The sequence below is a fragment of the Rhinatrema bivittatum genome, chromosome 15 (genome assembly GCF_901001135.1).
Source record: "Rhinatrema bivittatum chromosome 15, aRhiBiv1.1, whole genome shotgun sequence".
NCBI classification, from domain to species: Eukaryota; Metazoa; Chordata; class Amphibia; order Gymnophiona; family Rhinatrematidae; genus Rhinatrema; species Rhinatrema bivittatum.
Window position 1 is genome coordinate 75,944,257 of NC_042629.1, and position 13,332 is coordinate 75,957,588.

Genomic DNA, 13,332 nt, shown 5'->3' on the forward strand with positions numbered 1-13,332 from the left:
GGCTGAGGGGGGATATGATAGAGGTCTTTAAGATCATGAGAGGGCTAGAATAGACAAGGGAATACTACATGAAGTAAGTGGCACATTTAAAACAAATTAGATAAAACTCTTTTTCACTCAATGTATAATTAGGCTCTGGAATTCATTGCCAGAGGATGTGGTAAAGGCTGCATAGCTGGGTTTAAAAAAGGTTTAGACAAGTTCTTGGATGAGAAGTCTATAAACTATTATTAATCAGGTACACTTGGAGTAAGCCACTGGCACCTATTTACCGTTTGGGATCTTGCCAGGTACTTGTGATCTGGATTGGCCTCTGTTGGAAACAGAATGCTGGGCTCGATGAACCCTTGGTCTGACCCAATATAGAAATTCTTATGTGCTACTAGGAGTAACAGCTCTGCCTTTGTGATCACAGGTACAGTACAGGACATGAAAATAATGAACATCCTGTTCCAGTGAGTGGCCTCCAAGCTCAGAAATTAAACAACAAGAATCATAGCACTGTTTCCCAGAACTAACACCAACCACTTGTCCTCTGCAGAAGCTTCCTCCACTGCCGCAAAATCGTGTACATACTCTCGAATGAAACGTTCACATTTGTACCTCACTAGCAAAAATCTGTTTACATTTTGAATGAAAATCCTGCACACAGGCAGGCAATCTAAAATGAAATCACTTCATATCAACATTTTTTAAAAGGAGAACTTTAACCTAGCAGACTCCATAATCCTCTACCTCCATGCCTAACTCTGTCTATATCTAGACTGCTTCTATCATGCAGATATATACAGTACATAAGCGAGCATATATATATATTATATATCGGACTCATGGTAAGAGAGTGTGAAGGTTTTGAGCAGAAGCTTCAGTACAGGGAATGCTCTAACACTATGATGCTCTAGACCTTCATATATTCCCGTGACCAGAGATGACATTTTTCTCAAAGCTGGACTATGCAAAAAATCTTGTGCTAAAACCTTTTACTGTGCGACTCAGTAAAATGTAAGGTTATGCATTAGAATGGGACTTCATGTTCTGTGGAGTACATTTTGCTGAGGGCATACAGAAAAGAATAATATTCCCAGTAGCTGCCAGGAAATCCCCTGTGCTAAGTCCCATCACCAGAATACAGTTGAAGAGACCTGATGGCCTGACAGTCGCACTCCTCTCCTCCACTGCAGAGCAAAGCTGAAAGGGCCAATGCTACAACAACCTCCTACCTCCCCCAGGCAGGTCCCCTCCCTTTACCCTTTCAGCTGTGGGCCAGGAGAGATAGCAATCTTCCCTCCCGCCAAGTTAAACAATGCACTCACCTGCATCAGGCATGCTCAACTTTATTGTACAGACCACTTATGGTGGTCCCTTTTCCCGATAATGTTTTATTGTTCAATTTCCTTTGTAAATCAACTGCAGCATATTGGAACCTCATCCCTTCCTCCCTACTGTGCCACCTGCCAGTTTGAAGTAGATCAGGCCTTGTTCTCTAATCAAAACATTCTCGGTATTCACACAGGTTCTGCTACTCTAGTGCTCAACTGAGTGTAGAGTGGATAAGGAGAAGGCAGCCTGGGCTTGTCCATTTACTCACCTCACACAGGTCCCCTGAAGCCACGTTTCTATGGACTTGAAGTGATATGTCATATTTCCGTAGGATGTGGCGACAAATTTGTAGGACTGAAAGATTTGCACTTTGCCCTTCTGCCAGCGAGCACCCAGACTGCTGAGCCCATCTCCCAGCCAGATCTCTACGTGCACTATGTCATGAAACTGCTTCTTCCCTGCAAGAAGGGAGAATGAGTGCACCCTCCTCAGAGTGTTCTGTAACTATTTGGTTATACAATGGAAAAGGTCAGGGGAGCTACCTTCAGAGTTCAACAACTAGATGAGTGCAAGAAGACGAACTCTTACTGTCACCCTGAGGCACACCTTCTACCCAATTCATAGTCAGGTGATCACAAGGGATCCGACCCTGGCCTTACGCTATATTTTACATTGCTAATACAGTTCTTACATCAGTAGTGCAACAGTTCTTACTTTGTGAATTGAAGTATATCCCTGAGATGAAGACAAGGTCACCGGGCTGCATCTCCTCCTCACTGGGCACAGTCCTAGGCAGCGTGTCATACTGATAGGCCTGATTGCCAGGACCAATCACAAATCCAAACTCCGACTTCAAGTCTCGCAGCACCCTGCGGATAAGCCCACAGCAATCCAAAAAGAGTGGGGATTCGTATTCCGGAGCTGGGAAGCAAGAGGGAGGAGAGAGACAGAGATAGCATAGGCCAAGAAGGACTGCAAGTGTGCCACGAGGGAGCCTTTGGGGAGTGATGGGAGGGGAAGAATTTCCCACCCCCCAATCTCCAAATCTGGCCCAAGCCTGTCCCAGGACAAGAATCTCCCATCCAAGTGCCTCGTTGGTGATTTGGTCAGTAGAGTCATCGTACTTTGGGTGGATTATGAGTCACACTGGTGAACAGAATTCCGTTTATAGGAACAGGTTGTTTTAGATAATTGGGGGCAGCTATAACAAAAGCCATTAGGATTTCTGCCAGATTATTCAATTGTATTGACAGTTTCTCTTAGCCATTCTTGCCATTGTGGGAGGGGAGAGTGATGCTCTGCAGTTCTCCTCAGAGTCCCATGCAGGCATCTCAGTGCTGCACGCAGAAGGTCATTTTCAATGCTGCGTGTAGCTCAGCACAAATGCGCATAAGTAGCTGCTCCTAAGTTACAATGCAAAATTATGTGCGTATGCTACAGTACATGCACGCATTCTCTCTCCACCTGTTTTATAAAAGCACACACGTATGTTTATACATTAAATAACTGTAACATATGCACAGAGACTGGGATTTTATAAAGTTGGCATACTTCCAAGCATCAGTTGACCCAGACCTTCACCAGGTCACCCAGACCCTCTGCCACCACCCAGAAACTGCAGGCAAAAGACAAGTCATGTTTAATTTCTGTGTGCATAACTGATGGCATATAGGGGTACTCCATTTATAAACTATGTAAATGTGCATGTATTTCTAAATGGTACCCTTGAACCCCCTCAAACTGCCCTCTTTCTGTGCACAACAACGACACTACGTGCATCTCCCACCCTGCTGACAAGGCCACTTCCAAGCATATGCACCAATTTTACATGACAACCCCCATGCAAGTCCATGAAAACTGACCTCATAGCAAAAACAAGTGAAGCGTGGAATCAGGGAAGGATTCACTTAAAAAGAAGAGCTGTGGCCATAATAAAAGGAGCAATGCTAGTTATTACAAAAATATTAAACATTAAAATATTGGGACAAAAAAAGAAAGGAGGACCTAGAATGAGCGAGAGGGACGACCTGAATACATGCACCACTTGCACTGTGGCCATGTCCCAACACCGTCTGGACAGGACTGAGGGACGACCTGAATACATGCAGCACTTGCACTGTGGCCATGTCCCAACACCGTCTGGACAGGACTGAGGGACGACCTGAATACATGCACCACTTGCACTGTGGCCATGTCCCAACACCGTCTGGACAGGACTGAGGGACGACCTGAATACATGCACCACTTGCACTGTGGCCATGTCCCAACACCGTCTGGACAGGACTGAGGGACGACCTGAATACATGCACCACTTGCACTGTGGCCATGTCCCAACACCGTCTGGACAGGACTGAGGGACGACCTGAATACATGCACCACTTGCACTGCATAGAATGGCTGTGGCCATGTCCCAACACCGTCTGGACAGGACTGAGGGACGACCTGAATACATGCACCACTTGCACTGTGGCCATGTCCCAACACCGTCTGGACAGGACTGAGGGACGACCTGAATACATGCAGCACTTGCACTGTGGCCATGTCCCAACACCGTCTGGACAGGACTGAGGGACGACCTGAATACATGCAGCACTTGCACTGTGGCCATGTCCCAACACCGTCTGGACAGGACTGAGGGACGACCTGAATACATGCACCACTTGCACTGCATAGAATGGCTGTGGCCATGTCCCAACACCGTCTGGACAGGACTGAGGGACGACCTGAATACATGCAGCACTTGCACTGTGGCCATGTCCCAACACCGTCTGGACAGGACTGAGGGACGACCTGAATACATGCAGCACTTGCACTGTGGCCATGTCCCAACACCGTCTGGACAGGACTGAGGGACGACCTGAATACATGCAGCACTTGCACTGTGGCCATGTCCCAACACCGTCTGGACAGGACTGAGGGACGACCTGAATACATGCACCACTTGCACTGCATAGAATGGCTGTGGCCATGTCCCAACACCGTCTGGACAGGACTGAGGGACGACCTGAATACATGCAGCACTTGCACTGTGGCCATGTCCCAACACCGTCTGGACAGGACTGAGGGACGACCTGAATACATGCACCACTTGCACTGCATAGAATGGCTGTGGCCATGTCCCAACACCGTCTGGACAGGACTGAGGGACGACTGAATACATGCACCACTTGCACTGTGGCCATGTCCCAACACCATCTGGACAGGACTGAGGGACGACCTGAATACATGCAGCACTTGCACTGTGGCCATGTCCCAACACCGTCTGGACAGGACTGTCATAGCATTTAGCTCAGTCCTTCTACCTTCATTATTTCATGCTGTATTCAAGAGGGCCTGGGTTACATTCATTTTTTTTATCATCTTATACCTCCACTATCAATATGTGATAAATCCCTACCATGTCTGCCAGCAGTTTATGGTTTCTGCAATAGTATTACCCCTACTTCCTATTGCGTCTGAACTTCCTGACCTCCACTCAAAGAAGAAACTCTAGTCTTCACCTGGAGAAAAAAAAAAGAGTTCCAAATGTAAAGATCAATCTTAACTAACATTAGAGAACCTGGACCCTCTCCAGCCTAACTCATTGCTCCATGGGCTGGGCCTGCATGGAACATGGGATGGAGGCCAGCAGTTTTGAAGCCTGGAACATGACAAAAAGGGGAATGTAAGGGTGCTTTGAGAAAATTCTCTATAAAGCCAGACTAGTTTGTGGCAGCAAAGAAATAGAAAGTAAACAGCATAATCACAGAACAATGAGATTGCACTGATCTGACTTGTAAAAATAGTCAAGGCTGTTGAAATGCTAAAGTGTGTTAAAGGTTAAAGATCAGCAGGGAGTTTTGTTTCTGCCTTGTGGGCTCAATTTACAAGAAATCAAATAAATTACAATAATCCAGTCTTAGCATATATAAGATAAAATTATAATGCCAACCAGTTGGAAAATGGTGTGCAAATAAACTAACCCACTGGTGTGTAGGTTTATTTAAATGAGCGCAACAGCTGAGAAGAGTTAAGCTGGCGTTTACTTTACATTGCTTGGTAAGCACTGCTCCTTATATCTTATAATAAAAGGATTTTTCTCTCGTTAGCATGTCGGTATTACGCATTTCTTTCAGCCCACAATAGAGGTGAAGGGAGTTGGTACTGTGTCTCACCTCTCTATACTCCAGGAGTTCTGGTTTTAATTAAAATGGATATGCCAGCTTGCTGCTGTGAATACTGGCACAGCATGGAATTCTAGTGATGGACTGGGAAGTGACAATGTCGTTTTGTGATAGACCATTTAGCCCTTTTCTGCCATCATATCTATGTTTCTATGTGACATCCTAGAATGCCAGCAACAGTGAAGTCTGAGAGGTAACATATCATCCATATCATTCCAGCATCAGCATTTTTTGTTTCTATCACATACACTAGTACTCCTCAGCAGTTTCTGCCCCCCCTGTGACACTGCTGGAGTGTGTAACAAGACAGCTCAGATGAGTTCAGCAGGAAAGAAGCCCAAATCCTACCTCCTCTGCAGAAGGCCTGATGTCACATACTGTAGTATGACCAGGCCGGAAGACAAGGAAGAGAGAGAGCTGGGCAGAGTAAAAGCAATACATGGCTTACAAAGGAGATGCAGTACACTTACTCCCAGGTTCATGGTACTTCTTGGCATAAGGCACCCCGATGTAACTCTGGGCCTGCTCCAGAAACCTCCTTCGCAGTTGCCACCTGTAGTCTGGCTCCTGAAGTCTCCTCTGCAGTGACTGCTTGCTTCCCTGGAGCTGCCGCAGTGCCTCCTGCAACAATCAAAGCCAGGCTTGACGTTTGGCCAGGGTCAGAGTGTGCAAGGTGACTCAGTACCCGATGTGATATGCTGATCCATACGGATACAAATCATCAATATGAACAAAATGATTTATCGCCTTTCACAGCCCAAATCTCACCATGTTTTACAATAATTATTATTACACAGTAACAAATTAGACTTACTTTATGCACCTTATTAAGATGATATGCTGACTCGATCATACTGGGGTGGGAATTTGAAAAGCCGAGATTGTCTGACTAAACGGAGGGAGATTTCTGTAACGCTACGAGGGACAGACAGCAGGAGGCTACAGCTTCCCTCGGTCATATGACAAGCGTGTCTGGAGAATTACAAGAACTGTCTCAGCTGCTGCCATGAACAACAAGTGCTATCCGAAGGGAAGAGAGAGAACCTCCCAGTGCTCCCTTCTCCCTTACCCTTCCTTCCCAGTCACGTCTGCAGAGCGGGAAGGAGGTGATGAAGCATGCGAGAGATGCCCTCTTCCGCCAAGACCAGGGTGCAAACTAACGTTCTGGAAAAATGATTACAGTCAAAACCTAACCATGAAGTCAGACACAATATCAGCAACCGTTTTCATTATTAGCAACTCCCTGGACGTTGGGTACTTTTATGGGCGAATTTTAAATTGCCCGCGCGCGCAAAATACAGGGCTTACGCGCACAAGAGCTGGGCCGAAGAAAAAGGGTGGTCCAGGGGGGCCATTGGCTGCCGTGCCAGGGGATCGTGTGCCGGCAGCCAGCTGGAGTAAGTTCTAAAATAAAAAAGGTAGGGACTTTTAAGGGAGCTCTTTAATTGGAGCAAACTGGGAGGGAACTGGGGAAGGTCGCGATACGTCACTGTGTGAAAATTGCATTATTCAAACCCCACCCCTTGCGTGCACCACCCCAGATTTTAAAACGTGTGCGCATATGTTTGAAAATCTACCCCTTAGATTTGATCAGTAGTGAGAACAATGCTAATTCAATAAGAGGAAATACAAGAACTTTGAGAATAAAAAAAATAATTGTAATGTCGGTCACAAAATCTTAATTTCACCTTTTTACCTGGAAAGGAGAGATAACCAGATAACATTTTGGCAATGACTTGAATTCTAAGTGGCTGACCTGCTGAAGGAAGCCACGGATCTAGAGACGGCTCTCCAAAAGCTCGGGGTGCTCCTGGAAATCCGTTCTGGAAGGTGAGGGAGTGAGCACACTGACATTTACCTGCAGGCCCTACTATCACAGTGCACACAGAATGTGCTCAGTTTCTGCCTGACAAAAATATTCAAGTGCTCTGCTTTACTATGGTAAGAAATGGGATTCACCAAGTAATCAACTAAACTCCCTAAGTTCAAGAAGCCTAAATCCAATACAAACCACAAGCCCCCCTCCCACTCAGGTGCACATGTCTGATTATACATAGACCCTGCTTTCCTTCACCCTTTGAACAGCACTAAGGTCAGGCAGGTAGACGTTAAATCTGCAGGCAGCTTTCTGTGTGTGGGAGTTGCTTTGCTGGAACCTCCTCGGGCACGTACATATTTAGACATGTACTCCAGTGCTATGTATCCTCATAGCAACTGGGTTTGCGTCACTAGATCTTTCTGCCAGAGGTGCCGAGCCAAAAATAACAGGAAGTAGAGAAGGCGCAGTTACTTTTATCTGAACCTGAACTACAACCGGCGTAGTACCTGCCCCTTTGTCATACGATTTGCAGCTAACACACCCATCCTCACCAACCCTAACAGGCAAGGAGGTCTGCAGAGCTATGGTGGTAAAAATAGTGATGGAATTCAAGAAAAAGCGGGACAAGCACTGAGGCTTCACCCGCCTTATTGCAAGAGAAAGAATGACCTAGAAAAGAAATGGAAGGTTTACAAGGACTACAGTGCATCTGAATTCTTCACTGGTTTAAGCCTCAGATCTGACTGGGAAATACTGGCAACATCTGGAATCTCTAGCAATAGCTCTCTGGAATGTAATTAGCCAGATGTGTCTTGCCCATACCTGTCAATGCTGAATAGCTACAGTGAATGTTGTTTGGGATTTTGAAGCCAAAAGACAAAAATATGGTACAAGACACCTGATAAATGCTAGAGAGATAAAGTTCCTGGATGGAATAAATGACAGCTTTATGGAGCAATTGGTTCAGGAACTGATGAGAGAGGGAGCAATTTTAGATCTAATTCTCAGTGGAGCACAGGACTTGCTGAGAGAGGTAACGGTGGTGGGGCCGCTTAGCAATAGTGATCATAATATTTTATTTTATTTTTATTTATTATTTTTGTATACCGACATTCGATCTCAATTGAGATATCACACCGGTTTACATTCAGGTACTGTAGGTATTTCCCTATCCCCAGAGGGCTTACAGTCTAAGTTTGTACCTGAGGCAATGGAGGGTAAAGTGACTTGCCCAAGGTCACAAGGAGTGACAGCAGGACTTGAACCCTGGTCTCCTGGTTCATAGTCCACTGCTCTAACCACTAGGCTATTCCTCCTCCCTAAATTTGATTTAATGACTGGAAGGGGGACAGTAAGCTAAACTGGAAGGGGGACAGTGCTAAACTTTCAAAAGGGAAACTTTGCTAAAATGAGAAAAATAGTTAGAAAAAAACTGAAAGGAGCAGCTTCAAGGGTAAAAGGTGTGCAAGAGGCATGGTCATTGTTAAAAAATACCATCCTAGAAGCACAGTCCACAGGTATTCCACACATTAAGAAAGGTGGAAAGAAGGCAAAACGATCACTGGCATGGTTAAAAGGGGAGGTGAAAGAAGCTATTTTAGCCAAAAGATCTTCATTCAAAAATTGGAAGAAGGATCCAACAGAAGAAAATAGGATAATGCATAAACGTTGGCAAGTTAAATGTAAGAAATTGATAAGACAGGCTAAGAGAGAATTTGATAAGAAGTTGGCCATAGAGGCAACAACTCAGAGTAAAAACTTTTTAAAATATATCCGAAGCAGAAAGCCTGTGAGGAAGTCAGTTGGACTGTTAGATGATCGAAGGGTTAAAGGGGCAATTAGAGAAGATAAGGCCATCGCGGAAAGATTAAATGATTTTTTTTTCTTCAGTGTTTACTAAAGAGGATGTTGGGGAGATACCCGTAATAGAGAAGGTTTTCATGGGTGATGATTCAGATGGACTGAACCAAATCATGGTGAACCTAAAAGATGTGGTAGGATTGAATGACAAACTGAAGAGTAGTAAATCACCTGGACCAGATGGTCCAGGTGATTTACTACTCATTTACTACCAGAGTTCTGAAGGAACTAGAAATTGAAATTTCAGATCTATTAGTAAAAGTTTGTAATCTATCATTAAAATCATCCATTGTACCTGAAGACTGGAGGGTGGCTAATGTAACCCCAATATTTAAAAAGGGCTCCAGGGGCGATCCGGGAAACTACAGACCGGTTAGCCTGACTTCAGTGCCAGGAAAAATAGTGGAAAGTGTTCTAAATATCAAAATCACAGAACATATAGAAAAAGACATGGTTTATTGGAACAAAGTCAGCATGGCTTTACCCAAGGCAAGTCTTGCCTCACAAATCTGCTTCACTTTTTTGAAGGAGTTAATTAACATGTAGATAAAGGTGAACCGGTAGATGTAGTATATTTGGATTTTCAGAAGGCGTTTGGCAAAGTTCCTCATGAGAGATTTCTAGGAAAAGTAAAAAGTCATGAGATAGGTGGCGAAGTCCTTTCGTGGATTACAGATTGGCTAAAAGACAGGAAACAAAGAGTAGGATTAAATGGACAATTTTCTAGGTGGAAGGGAGTGGGCAGTGGAGTGCCTCAGGGATCTGTATTGGGACCTGTACTTTTCAATATATTTATAAATGATCTGGAAAGAAATACGAGTGAGGTAATCAAATTTGCAGATGATACAAAATTGTTCAGAGTAGTTAAATCACAAGGAGATTGTGATAAATTGCAGGAAGACCTTGTGAGACTGGAAAATTGGGCATCCAAATGGCAGATGAAATTTAATATGGATAAGTGCAAGGTGATGCATGTAGGGAAAAATAACCCATGCTATAGTTACACAGTGTTAGGTTCCATATTAGGAGCTATCACCCAAGAAAGAAATCTAGGCGTCATAGTGGATAACACATTGAAATCGTCGGCTCAGTGTGCTGCGGCATTAAAAAAAGCAAACAGAATGTTAGGAATTATTAAAAAGGGAATGGTGAATGAAACGGAAAATGTCATAATGCCTCTGTATCGCTCCATGGTGAGACCGCACCTTGAATACTGTGTACAATTCTGGTCGCCGCATCTCAAAAAAGATATAGTTGCGATGGAGAAGGTACAGAGAAGGGCGACCAAAATGATAAAGGGAATGGAACAGCTCCCCTATGAGGGAAGACTAAAGAGGTTAGGGCTGTTCAGCTTGGAGAAGAGATGGCTGAGGGGGGATATGATAGAGGTCTTTAAGATCATTAGAGGTCTTGAACGAGTAGATGTGAACCAGTTATTTACTTTTTCGGATAATAGAAAGACTAGAGGGCACTCCATGAAGTTAGCATGGGGCACATTTAAAACTAATTGGAGAAAGTTCTTTTTCACTCAACGCACAATTAAACTCTGGAATTTGTTGCCAGAGGATGTGGTTAGTGCAGTTAGTGTAGCTGGGTTTAAAAAAGGATTGGATAAGTTCTTGGAGGAGAAGTCCATTACCTGCTATTAAGTTCACTTAGAGAATAGCCACTGCCATTAGCAATGGTAACATGGAATAGACTTAGTTTTTGGGTACTTGCCAGGTTCTTATGGCCTGGTTTGGCCACTGTTGGAAACAGGATGCTGGGCTTGATGGACCCTTGGTCTGACCCAGTATGGCATTTTCTTATGTTCTTAAAGGGCACATTTAGTTTTTGGTGCTTTACCCATCAGTTGAAAAAATGGAAATACGAAGGAAAAATACCTTTCTGCCCTAAAGCAAATGAGGCAAAATTGCTGGAGCAGGATCAAGGCTGAATGAACTATTTAGGTCTGGGAGGGTCAGGGAATGTTGGTTATGATCCGAGAGGGGTGGGACAATTTCAATCCGACAATGGCGTGACATGTCACCTGAATCTGCTATTCTTAGTGTGGCCAGTAACACACATCTGATGTCTAATGATCAGGACAGATGCTTTTGGGCTATGGCACTACCTGGGGGTTTATCTCCTCTCTCAACTCATTCAGTCCAGTCCTCAGCCAGGGGCCACAGATGAGAGATACCAGTGACATAAAAAAAAGTGAAATAAATCGAAAATGAAACACTCAATTTCCATGCACACTCCCACCACAGACATCTCTTCCTCTGAAACCAAAATCTGACTACAAGGTATCATCATCGCGCCATGGGTCGGACTTTCTTCCCCCAGGGCTGTATCCCCAGTCCCAACTGACTCAGGAAGCAGAAGACACTCTAACTTTTGTATGGCACTGCCACTGGGCCAAACTTGTACACTTTCATAAAGTGTCCTGTCATCTACTGTATATCACAAATGCCAAACCCTGCCTGAAAAGAAATCCACAACTGGGAACGGCACAGGGTGCTGTAGACTGGGACGGATACATCACTAATGTACAGTATCCCACTATAGGTTACTGTACTATTAACAAGCCCAGCAAACTTCCTGTCCATCCAGAACTGCTGCTTCCTATACAACTTCTTTACACGTTTCCTACTACACAAAGAAATGAACAACCGCCAGAGATGGAAAAGAAAATCCTGCACTGGAGAGCTTTCTGATTTGTGTCCTGCCCTCTCCCTGGGGACATCCTATGGGACACTGGTAACTCAGCTGAACAGACCAGAACCCAAGCAGGTCTCAGATACTCCCATGCGAGAGGAGAGGTTCAGGCATGGAGGCTGAAGAGTCATTAAACAGTCAAAGTGTAAGGAAAAGTCCCAGTCAGTCTGAAAAGGGTATCCTAGCTCGGGAAGCTGCACAAGCTCTGCAGACTGTAACACGGCTAAGTCACAGACTATGTAACACTATCCTGGCCTGCCAGGGATTTTCACTGCTGATCTTATTGTTGCAGGGACAAATGGTGGGTGAAGCACTGAAATGAAGTTCTCATGAACATTTAATCTGCCTTTAACTGACAGTGTCAGATGTGGGCTTTGAAAGGAACAAAGCAGTGGGAAAACTTCAACTGAGAACATGCACCTTTGTGGAAAAATAAAAGGAGAATGCAACCCCAGCAGTAAGATAGTGGCCCATTTCACAGAGTGCATATGAGCATGCGTGAAGAGTTCACATACACCAGTCAGTGTTATACTGCATATAGACTGCCAAACTCATAGCGAGCCGCCATCTGTGTGACCTAACCGAGAATGCCCCACGAACATACACTTTCTGCTGTAAGAATAAGAAGATGTAGGTTTAAGGCACTCTCTGCTGCTTTCACACAGGCCGATACAGTACAGTGCGCTCCGACGGAGTGCACTGTTAACCTGTCATTGGACGCGCGTTTTCCCTTACCCCTTATTCAGTAAGGGGCGGAAAACGCATGTCCAACCCGCCGAACCTAATAGCGCCCTCAACATGCAAATGCATGTTGATGGCCCTATTAGGTATTCCCGCGCGATTCAGAAAACAAAATGTGCAGCCAAGCCGCACATTTTACTTTCAGAAATTAGTGCCTACCCAAAAGTAGGCGCTAATTTCTTCGGGCACCGGGAAAGTGCACAGAAAAGCAGTAAAAACTGCTTTTCTGTGCACCCTCCGACTTAATATCATGGCGATATTAAGTCGGAGGTCCCGAAGGGTAAAAAAAAGTTTAAAAAAAAGAAAAAAAAAATTTGAAGTTGGCCAGCGGCTGTCGGGTCGAAAACCGGACGCTCAATTTTGCCGGCGTACGGTTTCTGAGCCCGTGGCTGTCAGCTGGCTCGAGAACCGACGCCGGCAAAATTGAGCGTCGACTGTCAAACCCGCTGACAGCCACCGCTCCTTTTGCCCGTTTCTACCGCCGGGCCTCATTTGAATACTGTATTGCGCACACAGGCGAGTGGCCTGTGCGCGTGCCGGGAGAGTGGGCGTTCGCCCGCTCTCCCACGGACTTTACTGAATCGGCCTGACAGTAAGTAACCGGAGGAGGGCCTTCCCTTGGCACCTACTCTGAAAGAAGATGGCAACTGCATGCTAGCATTTTCAGCAGGAGATGTGCACCTGTTGGAAGCCAAGCTGCCAGCAACTAGTCATATGGCTAATAGCCCT

General features: G+C 45.1%; 1 protein-coding gene across 20 annotated transcripts in view; it reads right to left on the bottom strand.

Moving 5' to 3' along the window:
• Positions 1-13,332, bottom strand: part of TTLL10 (tubulin tyrosine ligase like 10) — a 307,814-nt gene that overhangs the window by 155,605 nt on the left and 138,877 nt on the right. For 15 of the 20 annotated variants that reach the window (XR_003852780.1, XR_003852781.1, XR_003852784.1 and 12 more), the window contains exons 3-5: positions 5,954-6,104; positions 2,035-2,241; positions 1,589-1,778 (exon numbers count right to left, since the gene is read on the bottom strand). Coding sequence is in view for 12 of the 20 variants with exons in the window: in XM_029578086.1 (XP_029433946.1) it covers positions 1,589-1,778; positions 2,035-2,241; positions 5,954-6,104 (548 nt within the window). In the remaining 8 variants the exon portion in view is untranslated. Of the gene's footprint in view, positions 1-1,588; positions 1,779-2,034; positions 2,242-4,717; positions 4,821-5,953; positions 6,105-13,332 lie in introns of all 20 variants that reach the window. The other 5 variants (XM_029578081.1, XM_029578083.1, XM_029578084.1 and 2 more) reach the window with 2 other exon arrangements.